The sequence below is a fragment of the Papilio polytes genome, unplaced genomic scaffold (genome assembly GCF_000836215.1).
Source record: "Papilio polytes unplaced genomic scaffold, Ppol_1.0 DF823689.1, whole genome shotgun sequence".
In the NCBI taxonomy this organism is placed as follows: domain Eukaryota; kingdom Metazoa; phylum Arthropoda; class Insecta; order Lepidoptera; family Papilionidae; genus Papilio; species Papilio polytes.
Genome location: NW_013525515.1, coordinates 21,429 through 48,570, shown reverse-complemented (window position 1 = coordinate 48,570; position 27,142 = coordinate 21,429). Strand labels below are relative to the sequence as shown.

At 35.5% G+C, this 27,142-nt stretch overlaps 3 protein-coding genes across 4 annotated transcripts in view; 2 read left to right on the top strand and 1 right to left on the bottom strand.

Moving 5' to 3' along the window:
• Positions 1 to 682: 682 nt before the first annotated feature.
• LOC106104339 (protein UBASH3A homolog) lies at positions 683 to 8,594 on the top strand. Of its 2 annotated transcripts, XM_013284364.1 has the most exons (14): positions 683 to 943; positions 1,025 to 1,265; positions 1,503 to 1,692; positions 2,007 to 2,078; positions 2,591 to 2,760; positions 3,022 to 3,160; positions 3,493 to 3,588; positions 5,302 to 5,481; positions 5,856 to 5,926; positions 6,019 to 6,179; positions 6,802 to 6,968; positions 7,477 to 7,615; positions 7,723 to 7,832; positions 8,027 to 8,594. In XM_013284364.1, exons 1-14 carry the CDS (start codon positions 795 to 797, stop codon positions 8,266 to 8,268), a joined length of 2,127 nt encoding a protein of 708 aa, XP_013139818.1. In that variant the 5' UTR covers positions 683 to 794; the 3' UTR covers positions 8,269 to 8,594. The 2 variants fall into 2 exon arrangements, with proteins under 2 accessions (XP_013139818.1, XP_013139819.1); XM_013284365.1 differs by lacking the exon at positions 2,007 to 2,078.
• A 735-nt stretch (positions 8,595 to 9,329) lies between these two features.
• LOC106104341 (dol-P-Man:Man(7)GlcNAc(2)-PP-Dol alpha-1,6-mannosyltransferase) lies at positions 9,330 to 13,757 on the bottom strand. Its single transcript, XM_013284366.1, has 8 exons — positions 13,565 to 13,757; positions 13,360 to 13,492; positions 13,085 to 13,258; positions 12,736 to 12,889; positions 12,263 to 12,407; positions 11,844 to 12,070; positions 11,348 to 11,488; positions 9,330 to 11,276 (listed from the first exon to the last, which is right to left on the bottom strand). Exons 1-8 carry the CDS (start codon positions 13,688 to 13,690, stop codon positions 10,121 to 10,123), a joined length of 2,256 nt encoding a protein of 751 aa, XP_013139820.1. The 5' UTR covers positions 13,691 to 13,757; the 3' UTR covers positions 9,330 to 10,120.
• Positions 13,758 to 14,043: 286 nt separating this feature from the next.
• LOC106104332 (ubiquitin carboxyl-terminal hydrolase 34) overlaps positions 14,044 to 27,142 on the top strand; it is a 28,657-nt gene continuing 15,558 nt past the window's right edge. Inside the window, exons 1-26 of the mRNA XM_013284355.1 lie at positions 14,044 to 14,233; positions 14,387 to 14,483; positions 14,703 to 15,448; positions 15,555 to 15,826; positions 16,635 to 16,853; positions 17,125 to 17,304; positions 17,956 to 18,034; positions 18,113 to 18,185; positions 18,346 to 18,464; positions 18,814 to 18,928; positions 19,315 to 19,474; positions 19,801 to 19,947; positions 20,636 to 20,763; positions 20,895 to 20,973; positions 21,231 to 21,487; positions 21,879 to 22,059; positions 22,415 to 22,565; positions 22,744 to 23,047; positions 23,713 to 23,899; positions 24,184 to 24,312; positions 24,677 to 24,856; positions 25,222 to 25,552; positions 25,638 to 25,762; positions 25,998 to 26,117; positions 26,462 to 26,584; positions 26,791 to 26,943. Of these exons, the coding sequence (XP_013139809.1) occupies positions 14,191 to 14,233; positions 14,387 to 14,483; positions 14,703 to 15,448; positions 15,555 to 15,826; positions 16,635 to 16,853; positions 17,125 to 17,304; positions 17,956 to 18,034; positions 18,113 to 18,185; positions 18,346 to 18,464; positions 18,814 to 18,928; positions 19,315 to 19,474; positions 19,801 to 19,947; positions 20,636 to 20,763; positions 20,895 to 20,973; positions 21,231 to 21,487; positions 21,879 to 22,059; positions 22,415 to 22,565; positions 22,744 to 23,047; positions 23,713 to 23,899; positions 24,184 to 24,312; positions 24,677 to 24,856; positions 25,222 to 25,552; positions 25,638 to 25,762; positions 25,998 to 26,117; positions 26,462 to 26,584; positions 26,791 to 26,943 (4,698 nt within the window). The 5' untranslated portion in view covers positions 14,044 to 14,190. The remainder of the gene's footprint in view (positions 14,234 to 14,386; positions 14,484 to 14,702; positions 15,449 to 15,554; positions 15,827 to 16,634; positions 16,854 to 17,124; positions 17,305 to 17,955; positions 18,035 to 18,112; positions 18,186 to 18,345; positions 18,465 to 18,813; positions 18,929 to 19,314; positions 19,475 to 19,800; positions 19,948 to 20,635; positions 20,764 to 20,894; positions 20,974 to 21,230; positions 21,488 to 21,878; positions 22,060 to 22,414; positions 22,566 to 22,743; positions 23,048 to 23,712; positions 23,900 to 24,183; positions 24,313 to 24,676; positions 24,857 to 25,221; positions 25,553 to 25,637; positions 25,763 to 25,997; positions 26,118 to 26,461; positions 26,585 to 26,790; positions 26,944 to 27,142) is intronic.

Genomic DNA, 27,142 nt, shown 5'->3' with positions numbered 1-27,142 from the left:
TCCACATTCAATCTTAACACTTTCTGGTTTATGTCCCCATCATTTCGTCGCATAACATGTCCATACCACGCTAACCTTTAATAGTATATTTAGGTATATCACTATTAATTAGAGGTAGGAAAACTGCATCGTTGTATACAACCAAGGGGAAAATGTTATATTAATTTTATTTCATAGTTACTATAATTATTTGGTATCCTACCTGGGTGAGCGGACAAAGTCGGTTTTCCACTAGGGTCAATTGTCTGAAATCACAAAGATATTATGATACTAATATTTTGCCACATGTTTGAATTATAGAAAAAAATAAAGCACACATTACCGCTAGTGTATATTGTCGGTCGCCATTCTCGTTCAAGTAGTATCTCAGGTACATTTTTGAAAATGTTTTACGAAGCTAAAAACTTAAGGTATTAGTATAAGAAAGTGAATAACTGAATTTTATTCTTATTTTAAATCTTATTAAATGAAACAAAAAAAACTATTTTCAGCTTATCGATGGAAATTGACAGTCAATAAAGGCATGCGGTTTTATGACATTGACGTTAAATTATACCAAAGAGCATGTAAGTAAAACATAAATACGATGTACACGGCCGGATAATTTGGCAACACTGATTGACTTTGATTGACGTTTTATTAAAAACTTGATCACAGAGTACTTTGTAACATACTGAACTTGATTTTTTACCTGTGCCGATCTATTTATGTTTGTTGTTTAGTAAATAATATTTTATAAATATTGCTAACGCCAGATTCTAAATGTACTGTACATTATAGTATATTACAAGTGCATGCTAAGAACTTTGCGTACTTTTTCAGGACAGTTATCTAGAATGGTTTCGTTGCCGCCTCGTAAGATTTCCACGTCTGTCGCTTCTTCAAGACAAGATATTTCGCCATATCAAGTACTAGTACAGATGGGATTTCCTAGGAAAAGAGTGTAAATATCGATAAATGGCAGTTTTTTAAATAGATTGACAATTTTCTTGCAAGACTTTAATAATTTACTTTTTTCACTTAGACTAAAAGCGCTAGCTGCGACCGGTAACCGTAGTGTTCAACTGGCATCAGATTGGCTTCTTACTCATGTAAATGATGCTGCACTGGACTCAGAGGAGCCTCGTGAATATATACTATATGTCACACCTACTGGACAACTGTTAAGTCAGATACAGGAATTCCGAGAGAAGGCAAAAAGTATTTGTGGATGGAATGGTGCACATAATGCTCCACCCCATATAACAATAGTCCCGTTTTTTAAAGTGAGTTTCAAGTTTGTTGTTTTCTTTTATTTGACCAGAAGTACAAAACATCTGTTGAGACAACAGAATTTAAATATCTTGCTTTTTTAATGTGTTTAAAAAACATATGTTGATATTACAAATTACCTTAGTTTTAGTCTCTAAACAACAATAATTGACCATTGCTATTCCCTGTATTTATGAATTATTTTGAAAAAAAAAAAATATTAATGTCTATAATAAGATGTGGTTTTATAGGCATCAGATGAGGGATCTTTAAACCTGGCAGTAGCTGTGAAACATGCTGTTGAGAAAGTAGGACCACAACCAGCCTGTCCGATGAAACTAGAAACTTATGTTTCACCCAATTTTATTGGCCTTTTCATATCTGAAGAGTATGCTGAATATTTTAAGGCATTGTCTTTACAATATGTAAAAGAAATTCAAGGTAGTTTCTCTTATTATTTACTTTACAAGATACAAAATCATCAAATACAACATACAAATAGTATAGGAGAGGAAAGAACATTAATATAGTATTGTATAGCAGTCTTATTGCTAAACACAATCTCAAAATAGCAAAACCAAGACTATATAAATTAAAGTATAATGTCCAACTGAACAAATAAAGATATAGTCTTTTCTCTTTCTCAATCTTAACTAAGGCTACTGCAATATTTTTTAAATATCTGCATGCTTCTTCTTAAGATATAAGGTTGGTGAAAGTTTTAGATTTTTGAAGTAATGTTTAATTTTATACAGTTGAAGTGGGAAAACTGTTTAAACAAAGGGCTATGGCAGGATTGGATTGTTCAAAAAATGTTATGCCAATGTGTAAGACTCTCATACATTTTACATAATATTCATTTATCTGTTATGTTTGTTTATATGATTTAGTCATCTTTTAATTTTTATTTATATTATTGTGTTATTAGTTAATCATAAAGAGCCTGATGTTACAAGTATTATTTATTGGTAAGTCAAGTATTTGTAAATGTGTGTGTTTGTGCATTGCATTTAATAGTAGATGTGTAAATCATATACATATTTACTAATGATATTGTGCAATAACTCTTTTTCATTATAACTATTTCATAATATTCATTCGTATAAAGTAAAATAATTACTATGTTAAATTAGTTTAGTTGCATACAATTGTTTCTTTTGTTTTTATTTTTAACAATAATTTTGCTAATATTCATAATACACAATATAACTTTCATAAAAAATAACTAATGGTATTTAACTGAAATGTTAATTGATAAAAATTTTTGGTAAACATCGATTAATCATGTTTTTGTTATACTTATAACAAACTTAAACATCAAAGTTTTGTAATATTTTAGCAAAAAATTTGGATCCACTGGTCAAATCGTTACACATGACGCTTGCATACCATTTTGATATATCGGCGTTTGATTCCCTCAAGTGTTTGGCCAGTCAACTAGAGTTGCCTGATATAGCCAACTGGGAGCTACGACTATATTCTAGAGATCCTCGCTATAATAATTATCAGGTAAAATATTATTTGTTATTAGTACAGACTGAGAAAATAAGCCTACTGATTTTAAGATAGACAAGACTTGTCACAGTTTTCTATGATTTCTATAATTATTAGATTAAATTAGAAAATGGCGGGAAAAAATTCCGCCATTTTAACTCGATGGAATGTGAGCTATTATAATCTGTTTATACCTACGATTCTGCATTTTCTTTGGCACTTTTACGTTTAGGTTATATATTATATTTCTTGTTAAATTATTAAATATTACGGCAGGTGTATAAAGTCAACCAAGGCTACACGCCGAAGGCCTCCGATGAACTTGAACTCGTTATCGGAGATTTTATTTATATCGAGGAGTCGCAGTTTGACGGCTCGGCTGACGGCTGGGTGTACGGCACTTCGTGGTTGACAGGTAAACAAGAGGCTGATAAATGTTATTATGAAGCTAGTTTTCAGGAATGTTTTGCGTGTAGCCCGATCTAAATTCGGAGGTGAGTTTTATGGTTTCATATGTAATTGGGAGTTATGTAATGTATATGTTATCAATTTATTTTGTTACTTTGTGAACGAGATTAACTTATATCACCCTTTGTGAGCATAAACAAAATATGTAATATTTATAGGTTAGGTTAGTCAACATTCCTGTAAAAGACATTCTTAATTCCTGCGATATATTGATCCAATAAACATTAGCCCACTTTCTTAGTAGTATAGTATAGATGGATTGTATGTTTTCTTTCTCAGGTATCTCAGGTTTTCTCCCGGGCATCTACGTACAAAGGACAGCAGAGTCGGACGCCTGGACGTTACACCGAGCAGTTTCACTAGGGCACAAGAACTGTAAGTAGTAATAAAGATAACATGTTGTAAAATAAAAATGACGGGAAAAATCGAGATACACGTACTCATAGATGCGACTGTTTAAGAACAGATTTGTTTTACTCATTAGATGTTGTTGTTTCTTTAAAACCATGTTATTATTAACATGTTACTATCTTCGCTATTATTAATTGCCTAAAATACTGCCTTTTTCTTTAAGTGATGTGAAGAGAATGCAAATCATTTAACACTATTGTGACTTCGTCAGCCGGATTTAAAAAATTGCTTATACTATTCCTTCATACGTCAGTTTCTTGTCAAAGTCCGTTTAAAATCAGTGCAGCTGTTGCGGAGATTAACCGAAAAAGCGAACGCACTCATTTTGCTATTGGCCTTTGATGCTACATACAGACGGTGAAATTTCATTAATTATAGGTATTGGCTTGGCAGAATGTTGTGTTTGATTTGTTGTAATATTGGTATCTTAAGTGGCTGTTGAGATATATCTTTTCGGCATCGTAATACTGATATCTTATTGGATTTTATAATCTCAACATGATGATGTTACTTTTTATCTCTATCTGTTATCTTTATTTGCTGAAATCATCACTATTGAGCTATTGAGGGGTGACTCAGTTACGTTATTCGGCGCAAAACATTACGATAGCTGTTAGCAACCGGCAACGGCAGTCTCGCCTTGAACTTGTACCACTTCTAACGCGTTTAATTTTATTTGGACGTTAAACATCAATACTGGATAATAAAATGGCAGAACAAAGTAAGAATTAAAAAGTTTTCCATTTTCTGTTAGATTTATAATTTTGTTTTCAAGTTTCTGAACGCATTGTATCAAAGAATATTGTTCAAATGTAGGTAGTTTTAATGTTGTATTCAGAAATGTTAAATCTATTCACCTTTTAGTAAAAGAAATTGACCCTAGAACGCTAGATTACCTAACGGTTTTTTAAGTTTTCACTCCAAAACATTTACCGATATATTAAAATAAAGTTTGTAATTTTTTAATTATTATGTTTATACTAATAGTTTTCTTTACTTTATTTACTACAAGTGTAAACGGTAAGTTACATAAGATTTTAATTTTCATTTGTTTAAAAATAATCTTATTTCAATAAAAGTTGTTTTTCTTATCTGTCTGTGAATGATCACGCGGTTCATGTACTTGAACAGTTGAAAATTTTGTTTTGTTTTGCGCGCATAGCAAATGTCAAGGTCATCCACATGTATTTCATACAAATATATATATTTGGTTAAATATTTCATTTACTAATGTTAATTAGTATTTTAATCGACCAGTAATGTCCAATCTTATATTACACACGGCTTTGTTTTTTTATTATTTTAAAGCCTACAAAATATTTAATTAGTTATATTAATGGTAATTTATGTTGGCAGCAGATAATGCGGGCTATACGTTAAATTGAAGTCCTCTCCGATTAAAAACGATCTTTATGTATTCAAAACATCGAAAAGTAAAATTATTGCGTTTAAATACTTATGCCTTTGTGTTGATTTATAAAGATTTAATTTGTTTTTAAAAATTACGAATATGCTAATCAGGTTTAATTGCAATTTGTACTTAACTAACTTGTTACAGATAATGTCTATGATGTCTGAATTGTTTAACATCATGTGGTCTTGCTCTTTGACCACTTTTAAATATAATAATAAAATAATTGAAAATTGTCTATGACTTCTATTGTTATTGTTATGAAGGCGCGGAATGCAAATCATCAGACTCGGAAACGAACACGTACTCGGTGATGTCGAACTATCCGCACGAGGACGCGGCGGGGCTCGCGCAGGAGAAGTCGGAGGAGACTTACCAGGAGTGGGAGAAGTACTGGCACGAAGTCCAAAATGACAGGAGCGAGAGTATACTGCGCATCACACAGGGTTAGTGACACACTAATTTTTTCCACTATGTACGGTCGCCAAAACAAAAAGACTTAATCATTTATTTGTAAATGCTTTATATTACTCGTTATGTCACTCTTTTTCTGAGGATACAAATTTTCAATGAATTCCGTTCGCCTTTTGGTCTAGTTTAAGTTCTACTTCTCGTTCTTTACTTAACATGCCCCAACCATGCTAGTTCGTTAGTTTCTTTATTAATATGACTACAAGTTTCTTTACCAGCAAAAGGTTTTTTTATCTTGATGTGAGTCATTAAAATCAAGACTTTAGATATGCTGATAATGATAATAGCCAATAATCCAAAGTTGATAATACATACAGTTTTAAATGATATAATATGCTTTTATTATTAGGTACAAGTATAGACTGGAAATCGAGCGTAGGGCGCGGAATCGGGGATTCTGAGAGTTCTGACAGTATTACAGTGAGTATTTTATAAATTCTCACACTCAGATACCGTATGATTAGTCACTTAGTGTAAATTTTTTAATTCCATGTTTGAAACAAAATACTTAGACAAGCACGGGTACGGATAGTAACAGCCGGCGCTGGGTGTTCGCGATGCGACACGGCGAGCGTGTGGACCTCACCTACGGCCAGTGGGTCCCATTCTGCTTCGATGACAATGGCACCTACGTCCGCAAGGACCTTAACATGCCGCTACATCTGCCGGAGAGGTCAGATAATTACTATAATACTTTATGATTTAAATTTCATATCTTCATAACCAATTTATTGTACAGTCGGTTTATTAGATGGGAGAAGACGTACGCCATATCTTACATGAATATTAGGTGCATGTGTATTTTTAATATACTTACTGCCACTGGGTTTATCTTAACTTGTAGAAGTTGTGAAATAGGTGTCGAAAACTGATGATCTAGGTTCTAAGGCTAGATATGGGCAGCTATGATTAATATGGTTTTTATTCAAATTAGTTTTCATATTTATTTTACAGTTTACGATATATGTGGGATGGCTACTACCCATGGCAATGTGTTCCTCATGGTTGTGGCTTATTATTATAATTGTTTATAAAGATAAAAATTGTTTAAATGCTATCAATACTTAACAAGATAAAGTGTAAACACGCATTTTGTTACATAGGACGTCAGTAAGCAATGCATGGTTTTGAATAAATGTATTTTTATTAAAATGCCTTACACTTACGACACGCTATATATTTTCACGTTATTTAAGGTGTGATTAATTTGGAAATAATTGTCAAACATGAAATGCTGATAAAGTTGTACGGGAATAGCTAGTTTAGGTATAAATATGCGTGTAAACTGCGTCCAGGGAGGGTGGCAGCGCGTCGTTCGCGAAGGACACCCCGCTGACGCGCGTGGGGCGGCTGCAGGCGCGGCTGGTGGGGGAGGGGCTGCGGCTGGCGGGCGTGCACGTCGCGCACGTGTACGCCTCCGCCGCGCTGCGCTGCGTCGAGACCGCACACAGCTTCCTAGAAGGTTAGCGACACTAACACTCGAATTAACCCTAGTCGGCACACTATTGTATAAACACAAAGTTCAACTTACCAACCACACACACAAACACATACATAACACAATAAATTCATACATAAAAACACACTCACATACCCAAACATATGTATATGAGCACATATACAGTTATGTATCTAGATTAAGAGAAGGCCCTGCCTCCTGTGCAACTGGTTTTTTTAATACGGTGGTTTTTATTTTTTTTTTAACTTGTAATTAAATATTTTTTTTTAATGGCTTGAAAAAGTCACATATTTAAAGGCTAGCTTTCTGTTTTCTGTCATACGCAGGATTTAACGATCGCTAAGAGAAGTATAGAAGAGTGTCGCACTGAGAGTAGTTACAATCTTCAAATTTTATTATTCTTTTTTGTAATGATCATCTGTGATAATAGTTTAATGATAATTTAAGAAATCACATATTTCTCATTATAGTTATCTCTGAGAATTGAAATGTGTTTAAATATATTTTGCAGGTTTACAACCCGAGACTCCGGTGAAGATAAAAGTTGAGCCCGGTTTGTTTGAGTTCAAACATTGGTATATGCCTGGCGGTATGGCACCGTTCATGACACCCAAGGAACTACACAAAGCAGGATATAATGTCGACTTAAAGTAATTACCTTATATTTTACTGATAAAAGTTAACTTATTTACAATAACATATTTACATTTTATTCGAATAATCGTGTTACAATGTTGGATATTTCTTGTGTTTGCAGATACAAGCCGTACGTGGAGGTGGACACAGAAGTATCAGAGACGTTGGAGCAGTTCTACAAGAGGAACGAGATGGTGATACATTCCGCAGTCAAAGATACCGCAGCTGATGGTCAGTTTGATAATTTAATTTTTTTTTTAAAACTGTAGTATGTTAAAATCATTAAATTTAGATCGTTTTTGCCTTTACTGCTAATAAAAAGGCAATATAAAAACGATATATGAGGTTTCTCTTTTATCTAATTGTTAACGACAATCTCATTATTGTCACTTAGTTCCATAATTTTAAAATTTTCCTATTTTTAGGTGGCAATATAATCTTCATCGGGCACGCGGCAACCCTGGACCTGATGGTGTACGCGCTGAACCAATTCGGCAAGAAGCGAGCGGAGTCCGGCTACCAGATCAGCAAGAACCTGCTGCGAGTGCCGTACTGCGCACTCGGCGCCATGCGCGACAAGCCCTGGCAGGTCGTCTCCCCTCCCTGCCCACCCTCCATCAACTCCAGCTCCGGACGCTTCGACTGGAAGATACTGCTTGATGTATAGATATAGCTGTTAATGAACAGTAAGGGTAATCTGACGGTGTTACACTATAAGAGCTACAGTTTGAACAATAACCAATAGGTTGCAGTTTTTATGTGTCTGTATAAAAAAAAATCGGTCTTTGTTCACGGCATTTAATTATTGTCCCGTTTACGCAACTTACTGCTCTCTAATTGGTTATTTGTAATAAGCGAAGTCTCCTTGTAAGAAACAAGGCCATTATTCTGAAAGTGGAACACCGCGTATTTCCGCGACTGTACATATAGCTCTATAAATGTGTATACAAAGCTTCAGAAACTTGTATATGCCTTTGGTTTTATTTATGCATGTTTTTCATTCATGAAGCAAGTCATTCAAGGGAAGGCCGATACAAGTTTCTAAATATTTGTAAATCTAAGATATATTTTTCAAGCTGACTGTACAATTGAAATCGGATATAACTATTAAATCCAATTTCCACTTAGCTTGTGGCTGCCATTTACAGTCGCTATTTCCACTAGGGCTACGGAATCGCTAACTGCTTAGTGAAAATAGTGTCTTGTTTCAGTTATAAATATTATATCCGATTTCAACGATATTTTAATTTGATATACAAAAGAGCTTAATATTTTACCTAAATAACGTGAAGGAGAAAGTTGTGACCTTGAGAAGTATGTTAGTTTGAATCGCTTGCGAAAATATTCCAAGGTCATTTACGCATTTCACTAATATATTTATGATAGAAATTTGACTTATGTTTATAAAAGTCCCCCTAGTCACTAATTAATTTATGTCACAAATAATTATAATAAAAACAGTTATTAAATTCGATACAAAAAAAATTGTTATTTAAATGTCGGAATTTTTTCTCTAACAGTTAAGATTTATTAATGTTGTATTTTTAATTAATTATTGTTTATATATTACACTTGATAATTTTATTTATATAACCCTCTTTATTTAATTAACACTGACTTTAGTTAATATCAAACAAATGTTTCAAATTAAATGTTAAAAAATTATAAACCAATTTATATGAGAAACATTTATTTTCTAGTTTTAAAATAAATGTTTACAGATATTTTAAATTGCATATAAAATATCACAATAAAACTGTACTACTGTGGAAACATCAAATGTACAACAAAGTTATAAGTTACAAGACATCAAGTTAATCACACATAGTTAGCATTTGGGGCATTAACATTGACTTAACAATATAACTGTATTCACGTTTTGTACATTTTTACAAAAGTATTAAAATTAAAGGATGTATGTACAGTAAAAGACAAAAAAGATATGAAGAATGACGTTATTAAAAATTGTATCAGTATAGTGTTATAAAAAAATCCGCGCTTTGTCATAATATACAAAAAACACACTTAAAACAAAAGTAACAACTTTACATTAAAAACTAAATAGCAATTATTGATAATAACATAACTGTGAATTAACAATTATAGAAACGTACTGTTTAATAGATAATATAAAAACCCTCACTTGTGAAATAGCGTGGAACTTATTCCATTGCGCACGTTGGAAAGTTATCGGATTTATTCAATTTTTTAAAAGAGTAATTAGATTTTAAGTACAATTGCATTGTAAATTCACGGTTAAACGGAAAGCCATAAAAACAAGCAACATCGATAGATAACAATGTAAATCTCACAAACAACAATAACATTTGAGCTCAACGCATAGGTACAGCCCCTAAAATTATAATGATGAAAAAGGCTGAGGGACGTTACGCTTAGTAAAAGGTTCATCTCTTTTTATAAGACCTTAAGGAACGTGCTCCAAAAATTGGCACAAACGTATCTCAAAACATTCAATGTAGAGATCAAATTTAATAATGACATTATAATTACATAAATTATTATTTTTCGGAACTTGATTTATAATTAATCTTTTCAGCAAGAACTTCTTCAACAATCTTTTGTATCATTAGTCTATCTTCTAATTTGATATCTTCCGGTTTGGTTTTATCGTCGTAAACTTTTCTATCAATAAGTCTGTTAATAACCTCTTCAACTATAGCATCTAAGTTTTCATTAGAATGGTTGGTATCCGTTGCTTGTAAACTTTCTACATGATCTGAGTCATTCACTTGCTCTAAATCATTCACTTGCTCAGGTTTAGATGTTAGGTTTTCTTGAACAATAGTAGCATCCACTTCAGGAATGATTTCGATATCTGGTATGTCACCCCTACCATCTATATCTTCACTTTCATTCTGATCATCTTGTACATTATTTTCAGAAAGCTCAACAGCGATATGTTTATGTCTTTTCATTATTTCTCTTAATTTTTCTTTGGCCGATGCAACAACTTCCTTACGAGTTTCCGATTTAATTTTTTCTATTGCTTTCTTCTTTCTCTCTTGCCGGTAAGATTTAAAATCTTTTTGTATGTCTGGTATTTCGTTCACTTCTTCGATTATATTTTCGGACTTATCGATTTTAACCTCTGCATATAATTGTGTAGGTTCTTCTGTTACTTCCTTACTATTATTTGTATTTTCTTCACTGATAAGTTCAATAATATTTTCAGTCTCATCGTTTTCGTCTTTGGCTTTATTTGAATTTCGGAAATCTTCATTAATATTTGAACTTGGTTCTTCAATGATTGTTTCTTCCTGTGATATTGTTTCATGCTCTTCGACGCTTATGTTTTCGTAAGAGTATTCCCTTGGATATTCTCTAAAATTCTTTTTTTCTAAAATAAAAATCGCTGGTCGCGTTTTAATTCTCACTGGTGGTATTAGTTTATAATTGACAGCCACGTGAGAGAAGGTGTCGACACTATCTAATACTACGTGCGTTTGTGTAAAGGATTTGATACTTGGAGAATATTTACTCTTAGCTTCGATTAGCAGATGGGTGTACTGTTGCAGTTGTTCAGGCTGCAAGGACTCGTTCTTGCTGTATCCCCAGTGGTCGTGGATTTGTGTGAACCTTGTGACACCAGTCTGTGCCGCCAAATTGCTAATATGTACGTGGACGTATGGTTCGTTTTTTAAAAGCTTATGGAATCTGAAAGAAAACAAGTTTTATTTAAAGCAATTCTTTAAACAAGTGATGAATTTAAATTTACCCCTACGTACCTAGTGATTGCCAATCCTCCAGGATAATTAGACATTGCAACTAAAACTAACGCAACAGAGAACATCACATTAGCGACGACAATTAAGCAAATTCCCCAAAACAATAATTCGTAAATTGGTGCTTTGGTTCGTCTAATAAATCTGAAACAATACAACTTCCTTTATAAAGCTGTTAAAATGTTTGTTCTAACACTTCACTCACAACAACACAAGGCTTAAAGAACCATATTTTTTTCGGACCAAATATATCAAAATACTATACTAGCTATTTCCCGCGATTGCATAAGCATGGAATTAAGCAAAAAACATGGTAACTAGCCTATGTGTTCTTCCAATCTTTGTTGTACAACTATGCCAAATTTCATCAAGATCCATTTAAGCCGTTTTGGAGATATTTGGATCTTGTAACAAACATCCATCCATCATCTATCCAATTATTCTAATTTTTAATAATAGTATATGACATTAGATTTAACTTTTTATGTTTATTACTTACACATATGAGCATACCGCAGCTGATGCTGTATTGAGCAATGGGAACACATAGATAATAAATCTAAGCTCCTTGTGTGGAAGGAAGGAAAACAACAGAACATAGACCACAGCAGGCGCGATCAGCTGAGCCAGCCTCCGATCCAAGTACACACCCACGGGGCACAGGACCAGACTCGGTCCTAGACCACGAGGTAATGCAGAGTAAAAATACCATAGGAATGGTGAAGTCTGATGTAGAGTTAAGTAAATAAAAATAATATTGTTACTATATTAGTAGTGATCTAGCATTCTGTAAGTTAGAAAAAGTTTCAACTGAAATATCGTTGAGTAGTTAACAACAGACATCATAATCTGATGGTTTAGTGTGTAAGCGAAATTTTTCAAAATTTTTTATCTTAATGTATTTTATAAAAAGGATACACCCCAATTTGAACTCTTATTCAAAATTGTATTGTACCAAAAAACTTCTGCCTCTGGCCAAAGTAATCGCCGCCAAAACAATGAATCAATTATAACTGTCAATGCCACCAATCCTACACCAGTAGGTACAACTATTTTAATAAATCTGTAATAAAAATTATTATTGGTTTAAAAATTGTGATATAATAAATGACTCATAAAAAAAACAAACTAGAACACCATTGAAAAACTAAGGGCCACTAGGTGATAGAGGCTCAGATAGCTTAAAAATGATGACACTGTAAGGGAACAAAATCCAATATTTCAGACAATTTACAATTTGGTGGGACAGGCCCTAAATATTTTATGACATAATCAAATTTGCCAAGTAGTGTAACTGCAAACAAATAATAGTAAAATATTTCAACATCATTCTGTGACATTTTAACAAAAATGTATTTACTATGTACTATAAACATGTCTATATTACTTACGTCATTAAATCAATTTTCTTAAAAAACAAATCTATAATAAGGAACAATCCAAAGAACATAGCTAATTCAGCACGGAATATGATAATGGAAGCTCCAGCAGTTATAATAAACTGTTTATGTTTTCCCGATAGCCATCCTTCTAATGCAAGTAACACTGGAAATAAATAAAATAGAGAAATCAATACAAAATACTTATATTATATACTTTTGATATATAGTATATATGTATATAGTGTTAAACTTCATATTATTGTTAATGTTACTTTATTGACTGTTATAAAGTAACACTTATTATTCTTTAACTTGTAAAAAATCAAGCATTAGTAATTTCAATTTGTAATACACTTACCAAATGGTAATACCATGATGTTGGGTAAAGGTCGACTCATATAAAACATAAAATGGTACTGTGAAACACTAATTAGTGTGAACCACCAGGCAAAGGAATTGCCAAATTGTTTCTGTAATGTATCCCTGAATCGGCTCCATGATGCTATTACTGTTAAAGCTAGAGTTAGGCGCACTGAAAATAAAAAACAATATTTTTTTTAGTAAAAAATTAAGAACATTACTGTTGTGTATGAAACTGAAACTTAAACTATACTAAACTCTTATTGCACTTACCTACATATTGCATCCAAAACTTGTTAATTCCAAACAAATGTAAAATAAACACAACAGGAGCGGATAAAGCAGATATAATGACAGGGCCGATGAATGTACGCGGCACGACTCCCGGGAATTCATGATGATCGTACTGGAAAAATATATTAATATACACATCTCAACGCGCAGCTTATGAATTCCAAAATTAGATTTTCATGTATACCTGTGAGAGGTTAAATCGATGATACAAAACGTCGTGAGTAGCTTGAATATTGAAGCTTTCCTCCACTTTAGTAAAGGGGCATAATAATATATGCAAGCTAGCTACGATATAAAGTAACTGAACCATTTTGTTATTAAAAAAAAGCCGCTTTTATTGTTATCAACCCATGTCTCGCTAATCAGACAAACAGCTGTCAGCAGTCATCAATCATGACATTGACATTTGTCTAGGGTATTGCTAGAATTGAATAGAAACCGGTAACTCTTGTAATGTTATTTGATAAAAACGGTAAAAAATGATCAAAAACACCTTTAATCGAAGAAATTGTAACCAAACTTATAAATTTTACAAAAGGTTTAATTATGTAAATCGCGCTAATCTTAATAAAAACTATTAATACGTCGACTGTTTTTATTAAAAATTCTCATTATTGTAAAATGTAAAACTTAACGCGCTTTTGACTGACAACAATCGTCAACAATGGTGGAACGGATTCTGTGACATTTCCAAGGCACTGTTCGTTTTCTGATACGAAAATATCAATAATGATCAATATTTCAAGTGAAATAGCAGAGGCGATAATATTTCTATAATATTTCGCTCCATCTTAATATAAAACTTTGAGGATGTGTGATGTTTGTTCCGAGTTTTCACATCTTTTAGTGAATTGTAAGTTACATTGTTTCAAAGATTTGTAGTGCTTTTCAATCATACCGTTGTTATATTTATTAAAAACACAAATAAATATCCCTAACACCATTGTAGGTAATGTTTCAAACCATTAAGTGTTGGATTTTTTTTAAATTTATTCTTTAATTGTAGGTGAAACGCGATTAACCGATGATGTGTCCCAATACCCAAGTATAAGCCAATCTGAACTGGAAGTACTTCTAAATTACATTCTTTCGTGGCCACAAAGGTAATAATTTTCCTTAAATATAAAATTTACTCAGTTTTCAGATCTAAATTTATGGTTTTATATACATTTTGCATGAACATAAATCTTGTTCTTTTTTTTTCAATAACTTATTAGATTATTTCAACTAACTGTTTGCTATTTAGACACAGAATCTTATTTATTATTGTAATATTTACAGTATTTCTGTAACTCCAATTTATGATATGTTTAAAATTTCAGGCAATGTATGTGCTGTTACCGAGATGTAAAAAATTTTGAAAGGTTTTATTTGGTGGTCCAAAGTGTATTGTGTTTGTCTGTGTGTCAACTGAAGTTGTTAAAGGATGAATTAATAGAAGCCGCAAGTACTCCTCCCCCTGATGATAAACTAGATACAGAGAAGCAGACCGAAACTTCACCTATAACTGAAACTAAGCAGGAAAGAAAAGATCAAGAAGTTGAAGATGCAGGAAATAAAGATGATAAGCTTGACAAATCAACCGAAGACAGCTCAAACAATGAAAATTCTACTTCAAATGATACAGAAACATGGACAATGCAGCAAAAAGAAAAACTCATGCACATTGTTTCCAAGATTTTTCTCCTCAATTTTCCATTATATTTGGCATGTAAACATTCAGCATTGAGCCACTTGGAAAATCTATCAGCACAAGAAATATCAAATTTAAGTTCATACTGTGACCTTCATGATACAGAAATACCAGCTTACCTGTTGAGGAATGTTAGTCTGTTTTGTAAGCTTGGTGGTGTGTGTGCTATGACATCCGTTTTTGAATATGCAACACCTACAACACTGCCACTGTCTATGGCACATGCTGTAGTGGCAGCTGTTGGGAACTTGAAATTATGGCTGAATTTCAGAGCTGTAGCTCAATTGTTTATGCCTTTGAGAAGTAAAATTTTGAAATACATGTGCAGTTTAGAAGACAAAGACTTAAGGGTTCCTGCTGTTAAGTCAATGGCTGGTAAGATTCTCTCTATTATTGGTCTATTACAAATTATAATTAGCTCTTATCAGTAAAAGAAATAATAAAAAATAATTCTAGAATGATATATTTTGTTTCTTTATAGATTTTATGTGGGGTGCGGCCAAAGAGCCTTTGGATGCTCCACTAGCTTTTGATGGAGATGGCTTAGCACTGGCTTTCAAGTACTTCAACAGCAGCACTCTCACAATGCGTCTGGCTGGTGTAGCTCAAATCAATGCACATATTACTGCCCATAATGAACTGTGTGCGGGCGAACCAGCAGTGGATGCGGAACTGGCTGGTCAACAACTTGCCACATGGTTAACTAATAATAACATCATTGAACATTTGTTTGGACCAAATTTACATGTTGAGGTAAGAAATTTTTTAGGTACTTTATAACCCCTTAATTAAGATATTCAGTTTATATTTCAAGTATTGGAGTAGACTGTATTAAAAGTGAAAAAGCACTTGTTCGGAGATACTGACGCCTCTATTACTACCATAAAAAAGGCCGACAAATATATTTAACAATTGATATTTATGCTGATTCCCTGCCGCCTTGACAAACGCTGCCTCGTATCGTACTGTTTTCTGGTGGTCTTAATACAATCGTCATCGCGTCCTTCGGCATACGCCGCCAAAGCGGTATCAAACGTTTCCACCCCTTGGCGCGCAACGACGCCGCGCCCGCTAAGATCCAAGGTTACACGTGCCGCGAGGGGTCCAAGGCCGACACGTGTAACCAGCTCAGTGGTTATTATGTCGCCAACAGTATTAGTTATCAAACTCAAATGTGTACAATTAAATATTTTGTCAAATTTGTGAGTTTATCTTTCGAAAAATAATAATGAGGAATGATGCCTTCCTTTATACACTTACTTATTTTTAACATTATAATTATAAAACAAAATCGTCTCGATTGCAAACATCAATTTTATTAATGTAACTGTGAATGTTTAGATATCTATATAGACCGTTAAAAGTATATCCAGATAGACTCAACAGACCTAGATAAAATTTGATATAAAGATAAAAAATAGTCTGAAAGATAGGCGACTTATTTTTTTTTAACTCTGCTTTTATAAAGTTACAGTTAAAGCAATTAAAAACGCATATTTAAGAATAACTGTATCTAATCGAACTTATTTGAAAATAAATTCTGAATGTATTTGTCTTACAGGTGATAAAGCAATCGCACATGATACTGAAGTTCCTAGCAGTAGAAGGTCGCGTGACAGCCGAGCATGTGGAGCTGGTGTGGGCAGCCGCGCAGCTGAAGCACTGCGGCCGGCAGGTGTACGATCTACTGCCCGGCTTTATACGGGCACTAGCGCCCAAACCTTGCACACATCTCTATAGTCTGCTGTGCGCTTTGCCACCTAAGGAACACACAGAACAAGTAAGATATATTATATACTACCTACTCCCATGCGGCTTCATCCGCATGAAATTATGAAAATTTTATTTTACTGTTTACATTTGTCAAATTATCAATTGCAAATGTCAATATGACATGACATGATGACAAACCATGCGAATCTTACTTCCTTAATGTTGGCAGCTTGTAGCCTATGGTCCTTCTCACACATTATGGTTTTTATCCATTTTATGTACCCCTTACGTTTAATAGCGTGTAAAGCTATAGCCTTCCTTTCATTTTCACTTTGCAGAGTCTGTATTTGGCATCAGCACTAATGCGTGCGATGTGGGCGCGGGGCGGGGGCGGCGCGCTTGGCTCCCCGCCGCCGCCCGACGAGCCTCGTCAGCCGGCGCCCGCCTGCAAGCCGCACCACAACTCCTCCTCGGAGGCGAGCGTCAGCATGGACCAGACCAACTCTGATGATGACCCGGTAACTATTGTATTATTTTAACTTTTCAATACAAGTATACTATTATTATTAAGCTAGCGCATACCATCTTTCGACTCAACCATCGATCATCGATCATCAACATCGATCAGTGGGATTGTGGTCAAGCGGTAAACGAACATAAAAATAAATAAGTACAAAGCCTTTAAGTCACAAAATTTGTGATATTTTTTTTGATACTAATCTTATCTTACTTCTTACTTATATTATAAATGCAAAAGTTTAGATGGATGGATGGATAGATGGATGGATGGACGGATGTTTGTTAAAGTTTGTAGCCTAAACAGCTGAACGGATCTCGAAGAAATTTGGCATAGATGTAGGGGATAGTCTGGAAGAACACATAGGCTAATCACTGTTTTTTTTTTTTTTATTCAATTCCACGCGGACGGAGTCGAGGGCGAAAGCTAGTAGGGTCAAAAAAAAAGAAATAAGCTGTCTAACTTGAGCAGATTATAATCGCTTTAAATATTTTTTGTACGAGTTCGTTCAAACGTACGATTCGTATATGTTCGTGCGTGCCTGCTTGTTATACGTTCGACTTTTTACACATTGTTCTTATATCTACACTTTTAATATATGACTTTATCTATATCAAAACTAATCATTTTTTCTTTACATTTTCATGTGTAGTGTGAAGAACTTAGCACATCAGGTGAAGAGGCAGGTCCTACGCCGCGGAAACAAAGCAAGCATCAACGTGAATTGACCGGTAATGTCTTGTAGCATAGTACGAAGTTGCTGCCAAATGTATTGTTGTTTTAAATACTAATAAAATCTAAATTTTCAGCTGAACAAGAGTGGCTGCGCGAAGGAGAAGAACTAACTAAGAAAGAATGTTCTACACTCAAAGCTTGTCAAAAGTAAGTGAACATTTTAAATTGTCTTATTCGGCTATAAAATCAATGTTTAACAATGCTTACACTTCGTTGGTGTTCTTGCTCGGAGTGTCATTAATTCTGGTTTGTTTTTGTTATTTAACAATAATAACAATTTAGATTTAATAATATTATAAATTTGTAGACGCAGCAAGCGCGCCGGCAGCAGCGGCAGCGCCAGCAGCGGCGCGGAGGAGCTGCTGCGGCCGCGCAAGAAGAAGCTCTACAAGAAGCGGCACAAGCCCGGCAAGGCGAGGCACTTCCGTGAGTGCGGTCACACACACAACACATCTATGTCTACTTTTTTTTATTTATTTATTTACTGCCTACTGCCTACTATTTACTACTGCCTTAACTATATTAAAGAAACAGGAATTCATGATTTTGCTAGTAACGTAACTAGCTATCGCATGCGACTTCATCTTCGCGGAAACAAAACAAAAAAAAAACTTAGCCTAGAATAAAAAAATAATAGTAGCCTATGTGTTCTTCCAGAATATCCTTTATATCTATACCGGATTTCATCTAAATACGTTTAGCCTTTTATGCTACAAACTCCAACAAACATCCATCCATCTGAACTTTTGTATTAATAATTAGTATGATATTTCAGTAGCGACGCAGCTGAAGAGCGCGGAGTTGGCGGAGTCTGTGTCGGAGGTGGAGGAGGAGTCCTCCGGCAGCGACACCGCGCACTGCCAGCTGCTCTGCGACAATGTTGATGCTCGGTAAGTATTATTTTATGTTCTTTATTGATAACGAAAAAATGACCCTAATTTCGAAAAAGTATGCAGACATTGTAAAGGTAATCAGTACTTCTAAGACAATGAATTTTATGTTCCTTGCGATATATGCTGTTGTTATTGTGATTATTCATTCAATGTAGATTTTCCCGTAACAGTGTAATAATGTATGTTAGTATCATATAGTTTTGAAACATTTCCTTAGGATTGTTTTAAATTCTTTGTATAGAAATAGAGGTATCCAATCACAACTGTTTTAGATCTACGGTTAATTTGTTTTATTTAAAGTTAAAGTTTCGTAAGACGTTTGTAAATATTGTTGGTTTATTTGTTGGAGTTTATTGTTGAGTGAGACAATGTGCGTGTACCAGAAGACTCATGGAGCTGCGGCTGATGGAGAGCTACAAGCGGCGCGAGGAGGAGGAGGGCAGCGCGTCCTCCGCCGTGTCCCCGCACTCGCACCGCCACCTGCCGGACCTCGATGAAGACGACTCCGCCTGCGAGGAGGAACTGGCACGGCTCGCAGCACAGGTACCTCAATTTTTCTAGACAATTAGGTTTTCATTTTTACTCTCTTATTTATTCTATACTATTATTCCATTTGTAATATACTTATAGTCAAACTAGGACAGTCCGGTGAGGCGCTGCTGTCGATTGATATATAAAATGTCTTAAAAAGAGGGCGCTAGTGAATTATCATAATTTAGTTTCACTCATGATCCGGTTCAGATAACGTGTAACAACAATTGTTATTTATAATCAAGATTTTTTATCGCCGACTCTGTCATTTCAAAATAAAATGAGAGAGATGGCAGTTTGTTTACATAGCGTGTAGTGTACACGGTATTGTCTTTCAGGCGCAGTGCCTGACGGAGTACCGAGGCGGGGGTGGGGGTGCGGGTGGGCGGCCGCCCTCTCCTGCGGCGCCGCTGCCCTTCAACGTGGACGAGGTGTGCCGCCCCGGCAACACGCTGCTGTGGGACCTGCTGCAGGACGGCGCCATTGTGAGTCGTATGGACAACATATTTATATAACACATCCATATACAAAAATATTAAGGTTTTTTATAAAGATACTAGCTTTTGCCCGGTACTCCTTTCGCGTGGAATTTAAAAAAAAAAAACAAAACTAGCCTTTGTGTTCTTGCAGACTATTTACTACATTTATACCAAATTTCATCCAGATGCTTTAAACCGTTTAGGCTACAAACTCTTAACAAACATCCATCTAAACTTTCGCATTTATAATATTAGTGAGATTAGTAGATTTTATGTTAATTTACTATTATTTTCTTTAAAGATTCCAACTAAGCTCTACGCTTGTGCTTGTGGTTCACCACAATAATCGAGTGGCAAAATTCGAACCCTCGACTGCAAGATCGGTAGTCCGCACCCCAAACTATTAGGCTATTGGCGCATAGTTTTTTAAAATTGCTATTGTGATATACTGAGTATCTATCTAGTACTAGCTGTCTAAACTATGTAGATTTTTTAAAAATCTACACTAAGAGACTTATAAATTTCTCACAAATTTGCATGCAGAGTCGTTTAAAAACCAAAAAGCGACTGAGTAAGACAAGGTAATTTAGGCCTTTAATGCACTATATTTGTAGATGCAAATGAGACATTTACGTGATTAAAATACATAAATGTTTTCAATCTTTTTATGTTATTAAATTATGTAACATTTCAGGAGCAACTTGGCGAGGGACTCGCGCTGGAGGCGGAAAAGGCTCTCTGTGCGTTGCTGTGCTTCAGCACTGACAAATTTATACGTATCAAGTTCATTGAAGGTTGCCTCGACAACTTAGCTAATCATAGGTAAGTTATATGTGAAAATTTTTATTCTAATTAATATAGAAAAATCGTATTTTCTATGTTTATTCTTTGATTGGTTTTGATTTGTATGTATTATGTAAATTTCTTTAATTGTTCGTTTTTTCTCTGTACAGATCTGTGGCAGTTTCTTTACGCTTATTGCCAAAGTTGTTCTCATCATTTCAACAGTTACGAGGAATGGATATGCACCAGGTAAAATATCGTTGACTAATTCGTTTAAAGTACTTTTTTCTTTTAAATAAATTCATAATTTATATGTCATTAGCCCAAAATAATTTTATCTAAGTTGTGGTATTTGAAGATTGCTTTTTGAATAAGATTTATCTGCTTATGATAATGTTGCCATATATTGTTTTTAGAAATAGTATTTACATCTATTTTCTAAAGGGATAGTTGTCCCCTACCCTGGCGACGGTAATTCGTAACTGTATATGAAAAATGTGTTCGAGGTGGTGATGTGGGCGGAGCGCGAGCGCGGTATGATGCGGCTGTTCGTGGAGGACCTGCGGCACTACACGCAGGGGGTGCGCGGTGCGGCGGGTGCGGGGGGCACGGCGGGTGCAGCGGGTGCGGGGGGTACGTGCGTGGCGGCGGGTGCGGGGGGCGCGGGCGACGCGGCGCACTACGCACACATCACGGAACTCACAGTGCGCCTGCACTTCCTCACCGCTATATTCTCACCAGTCGGCTCGCCGCAGCACTTCAGGTATGTCGAAACGATATTTCTGATATTAATTGATTTAAAGGTGCATATGGTAATTTTGATCGACTTATGTGAGCACGAGGTGATTGATCGTATAGTCAAACAAGGATATCACAGCCGTTATGAAAGGCGATGCTGATGAAGTTAGTTTTATCAGAAAATATGTAAATTCTACATAACCATAGCAAATTGCATGAAAGAACAAACATGTCATGACAGTTATAGTACAATAAGGATCTTACGACACTTTTGATGTTGATAGAGGGGCGCTAGTGTACAGTCATATTTTCGGTTGTCTTATCAGACCGGGTCAGATATTTTTGTCATGGTCCAATTTTTAAAGTAGCTATTCTACAAGATATACAAAGACATAGTGATAATGTATGCGTTGCAGGTTGACGGTGGAGCAGGTGGAGGAGCTGTGGCAGTGCCTGGTGGTGCGCGGCAGCAGCGAGTGCGCCGACTGCCTCTACTCGTGGCTGCTATCGCACACCAAGTCGCCGGAGCAGCACGCACTCGGCCTTGACGCGCTGCGCTTCCTGTATATCGAGAAGATGCCCACATTGGATCCTGAGGTAAATGAAGGCTGGACTATTGGAATACAATACAATAAATCCAAGATCCTCCATATAATGGTAGATGATGAATTTTTACTATTCTTCTTCGTCTGTAGCTCTAGTCCTTTTGGGACTTGGCTTAGTCCAGCAACTTTATCATATCCATTCCAGTTTACTATGCCAACGTTTTTCGCATCTCGATTTAATTTTTTACTATTACTTCAATGTTAATTAACTAGTAGGTTATCATGATTATATCCAAATAAAATTATTCAATAAAAACTATTAACAAAGGAATTTACTTATAAATGTTTAGCTTTAGTAACTGAAGCCATTTTAAAAAAAATCATTAATGTTTGTAATTTAATTACAGACGATAAGCATAATGGGTCTAAGCCTGTACCAGCAGTTGTGCAACTTGGCTCGCATGGCGCTGGGGTCTGGGGACTCGCGCGACGCCGCGCATCCCCACACCCTCGCCATGGACCATCTCTGGAAGATCGCACTCAGAGCTAACAGCACAGGTCAGAACTCAGAGTCGTTAATAGATCTATTAAATAGTCCTATATTGCAGGTTTTTCATACTAAAATAAGTGCGACTGCGACAAGACAATCAGAACCGTAATCTAATAGTGGTAGACATATTCGTAAAGTGTTAAAGACAAAGTATAGAAAAATAAACTCAACTTTGTCTAATTTCAGATGTATCAATGGGCGCCATCCAGTACCTGAACAGTTATTACATGGGCCAACAATTACAACAGGAGGACGATTTCGTATCGAAATGCATGTTCCATCTTTCTTCAGCAGCGGAGAGATTGATCTCGAAGAGCCATGACACGGAAGAAGCTTCGTTAACTCAAGCCGAAGATGTAGAGAAAAAGGATACGGAGAAAACTTCTGATAAACAAAATATTTACGAACATATGACAGATGAAGCGGCGTTACAATGTATACAGAGGGCGCTACTGTTGCTCAAAACACATTTGGATACATTCAAAAGAAGGTAAATTTGTTTTATTCACATTTTTGTTAGACCACTTAGTAAGTCTAACTTAAGTACTCAGAATCATTAAGTGTTCCTCTTTGTAGACTCTTCATGAGAAATCTCCAATAATCTCCCTTAATGACCAATTTAACATGTAATTCATGTTTCTTTAATTTTATTTATAACGAGCTGTCTCCCACAAACTTCGTTCAAAAATTTAAATGCAATTTTCGCTATATGTACAGAATATGTAGATAAGTTTAATTTTCTTGTAAGATTCGTAGAATATTTTTTGGAAGGCGTTGGCTTCTTAAACCCAGGTTTCCCTACTTATGGAACCAAGGCGGTATTGATACTGCAATAACTAAGTATTAAAAAAAATATTACAGCATTTTCCTACGCAAACGCAAATTTTCCAAAAACTTTAAACTAATAATTAATACGAACATACCATAGACAACCAAAATCCTTTTAGTGTTACTTTCAAATTTACACAGAAGTAAATTTTTCTCACGTTTTAAACAAAACACAATGTAAATCAAATTTGTAGCTTACGATAGTCTACATAAGAGCCATAATGTTTTTGAACCTTAAAATAAAATACTATTTATATGACAATTTCCTTACTTAAATGTTACTAAACAACTAAGCTTTTTATCATTTTACTAAAGTGAATGTCTTAGATACGCGTACCACTTGCGTCGCTGGGCGCTCGCGGAGTCCGGCGCGTGGGAGGGGTGCGGGGGCGCGGGCACGGTGCGCCTGACGCTGCAGCCCGCGGGCGCCGGCCCCCGCGCCACCATAGCGCTGCACCAGGCGGACCTGGTGGCGCATCTGCGAGCCCACGTGCATGTCTGGTGGGAGAAACAGGTAACAAATCATATTTATTTATTTATTCTTTTGTAAAAAAGTTACAAAACATGTCATGTCATCACCTCGGTGTTCCGACTACTCGTTTGCCCATTCTATTAAAAAAAAAACATCTGAACCATAAAACATACAGAATGGTTTTTTTTTTCATCAAAAATTCAGAAAATACTTCTACGTTCCACCAATAAATGGAGTGACTAAAGTGTTAAAAAATATATGGAATTTTGTAATATATTATACGCAGTTCAAACGATATAAAAATGTTTTCTTTTTTTGTTATTTAGATACAAGGTGAAGAGGGCGTTACTGCGCTGTCGACTGACGGTCCTCTGCGAATGATAACTCAAGGGCAGGAATTGACAATTGACTATGATGAAAGGACGCTATATGACATGGGGTTTAAGGATAATCAGGTAAGAATTTAGAACACATTGTTTAATTAAACTACGTGTTTTTTCAGGCTATCGCCTACATCTTTGCCAAATTTCATCAAGATCTGTTCTGCTACAAACTCTAACAAACATTCATCCATCTCAAGTTTTACGTTTACAATATCGGTAAGACATGTGTGTGTTGTAAACATTAAAAGACCTTATTTTTATTGGTTTCATAGTTTAATACTTTTCAGGTTCTTTCATACACGCATTACATTCTGAAGTGACAGTTTTTTTTCTACATTTTTTATACAATTCAGCCAATGTGTATTTGTTATAAATCAACCTCCTTATAAACCCACAATAGTGTGTGCAATATGAACGTTGGTATATCGTTTCCCAGCTGGTGTTCGTGTCAGTGGGCGTGGGTGGGCGTGGCGCGTGGGCGGAGTGGCCGTCAGCCCAGCCCGCGCCGGCGCGCGCGCGCCTGCCCACGCTGCTGCTGCTCGATCCTACTTACTTCCATCAGCTGTTCACGCTGATGCAGGCATTGGGACAGATGAAGGAGCCTGGTACTAATGGGGTAAGTTATCCATCAACATAGTTAAATCTAGACAAATTTTATAAAGAGGGAAGATATTGAAATAACTCAACTACTGGGCCGATTTAAAATAACTTTCACCAATAAATACCTACTTTATCACTTAGTAAAATAGGCTATAATAATTATTTTATTTTATTTCAAGCTTGAAATCAGCTTATAAAATTATTAGTAAGTCTGTTATACTGTGTTAGTAATAGAACAGAATATAACTAATAATTTACAATTAAAAATTCCGAGAGCTCTGTTTATTACAATTTTTATTTCCGAGCAGACGAAGACGCCAGCAACAGCTTGTGTTATGTACTGTGTCGCCAATTATTAAGATAAAAATGTTTATTTTTCAGGAACTCGTAGCGCACACAAAAGCGCAGCTGCTATCGAGACGCGTGTGGGATATTCTACAAGCGGTGCCTTTAAATCCAACACTTCTAGAGGCCTTCCAAAACCCAATAGAGAGCAAGCTACCAGAATTACTCGACCCCACCAGTCCACAAAAGCTCATGTACTCTCTACATATTATTGACAAACTGAGCTCTAATAATAATGGTCCGAATGTGAAAGACTCACCCGGAATTATCGAGAAGACTGAAGAAGAAAAAGTTGCGGTTGAAAATTGGAATGATCTCTTTATAAAGAAGGGCGGATTGAGGATATTGTACGATATCATGATGTCAGGTAAAGTTCCGTTCCTTTATAAAAAAAACAATGTTACATACTGCATAAGATAGGTCGTTTTATTTATTGTTGTTCGTATTTGCAGGTGTATTACAACGCAATGACGACAGCGAATGGAGGCAGGACTGTCTCGCTTTGTTGCTGCAACTTCTCTGCCGCATCGGGACTTTGCCTACATCCGACTCCGCTCAGACACCCAAATTACATCCCGTATGTATAACATTTATTACCTTGCATAAAGTTGTACTGGCTAGGCCAAATTCTACATAGAAATATTTTTATAACAGTTTCATTTAATAAAATCGTTGAAAAAGTGGCGTTAATATGTTTTAATTAAAACTAGTGTTTAGAATACTTTTTTTTCTCTTTGTTAATTGTATATGTTTTAATTATGTGTAAACAATCTTACATGATTTAAATAATTAAATAATATATGTGTTTGCAGGCTCTACTATCTCTGATGAGTGTAGAAGAAACGACTGAAAGATTAATATCAATATTGTGCGAAGCTGCCGCTGTTAAAGAACCCACTACGTACAAGACAGGGTTCTGGGGCAGAGCTCAGGTAAAGTGGTTTAGAGATAGTATATATAAAAAACATTTAAGAATACAATGGTTTGGTGAAAAATGTTTAAAGTAAAGGAATAAGCGGTATATGCAATAATTCGTCTAATAAAAGTGACAAACACCTTGACACTGTCTTAAAAGGTACTAGTAGCCTATGTGTTCTTCCAGACTGTTATCTAAATCTATGCCAATTTTATTGTGATCCGTTCAGTAGTTTAGGCTATAAACTATAACCAACCTCAATCTATCCATCTAAATTTTCACATTTATAATTAGTAAGAAGTTTGTATTGCGTTCGATTATTTTTTAAATAGTTATGTAAAGTGCAGTATGTGTGTGCAGGTGGTGCAGCACGCGATGCGCATGTGCGTGTGGTGGGCGCGGGGCGGCGGGGACGCGGTGGCGCTCGCCTGGTCGCTGCGCCGCGCCGCGCCACGCCTCCTGCTAGACGATGCCGATCCAGCGGTAAAACTAGATATTTTCAGTAAATATTTGTATTTCAAGTCTAATTCTCAACGGAACATTCGAGTTATTAACTACGCAGCTTGTTGCTCCAAATTTGTGTACTTGGGTACATAATGTTATAGAATTACTCCTATTTCGGGTTGTCACAGATAATATAATTGATTTGTAACGCTTCGGTGTTTGTTAATATGAAGTGTTATATGAAGGTGCGTCGCGAGGCGGGCGGCGCGCTGTACCGGCTGTGCGCGGGCGGCGAGGTGGCGGTGCTGGCGCCGCTGCTGCAGCTGCTGCTGGAGCACCTGCCGCGCGCCGCGGACATGCGCCCGCACCACCTGCATCATCACACGCAACATCATGATGTATACTCAACTTTAAATAAACTAGATACAACGAATTTGCGATAGCCTAATTTTACCGGCTGTTAGTGAAACTAAATTATAATAGCTCAGTAGCTCCTTTTTTAGCCATTTTCTATGTTGGTTTTACATACATACTCCACTCACCGAATTTTTTTTTTTTTTTTTTTTTTTTTTTTTTTTTTTTTTTTTTTTTTTTTTT

What these genes read in the sequence shown, in the direction of transcription:
- LOC106104339 (XM_013284364.1), top strand. Translation starts at nt 795, where the DNA reads ATGCTAAGAACTTTGCGTACTTTTTCAGGACAGTTATCTAGAATGGTT. An exon ending in TATACTGCGCATCACACAGG is followed by an intron (nt 5,482 to 5,855) that starts GTTAGTGACACA and finishes TTTTATTATTAG; the next exon opens with GTACAAGTATAGACTGGAAA. An exon ending in CCGCTACATCTGCCGGAGAG is followed by an intron (nt 6,180 to 6,801) that starts GTCAGATAATTA and finishes AACTGCGTCCAG; the next exon opens with GGAGGGTGGCAGCGCGTCGT.
- LOC106104341 (XM_013284366.1), bottom strand. Translation starts at nt 13,690, where the DNA reads ATGGTTCAGTTACTTTATATCGTAGCTAGCTTGCATATATTATTATGC. An exon ending in GTTTTGGATGCAATATGTAG is followed by an intron (nt 13,259 to 13,359) that starts GTAAGTGCAATA and finishes TTTTATTTTCAG; the next exon opens with TGCGCCTAACTCTAGCTTTA. An exon ending in AAGAAAATTGATTTAATGAC is followed by an intron (nt 12,408 to 12,735) that starts GTAAGTAATATA and finishes TTTTTATTACAG; the next exon opens with ATTTATTAAAATAGTTGTAC.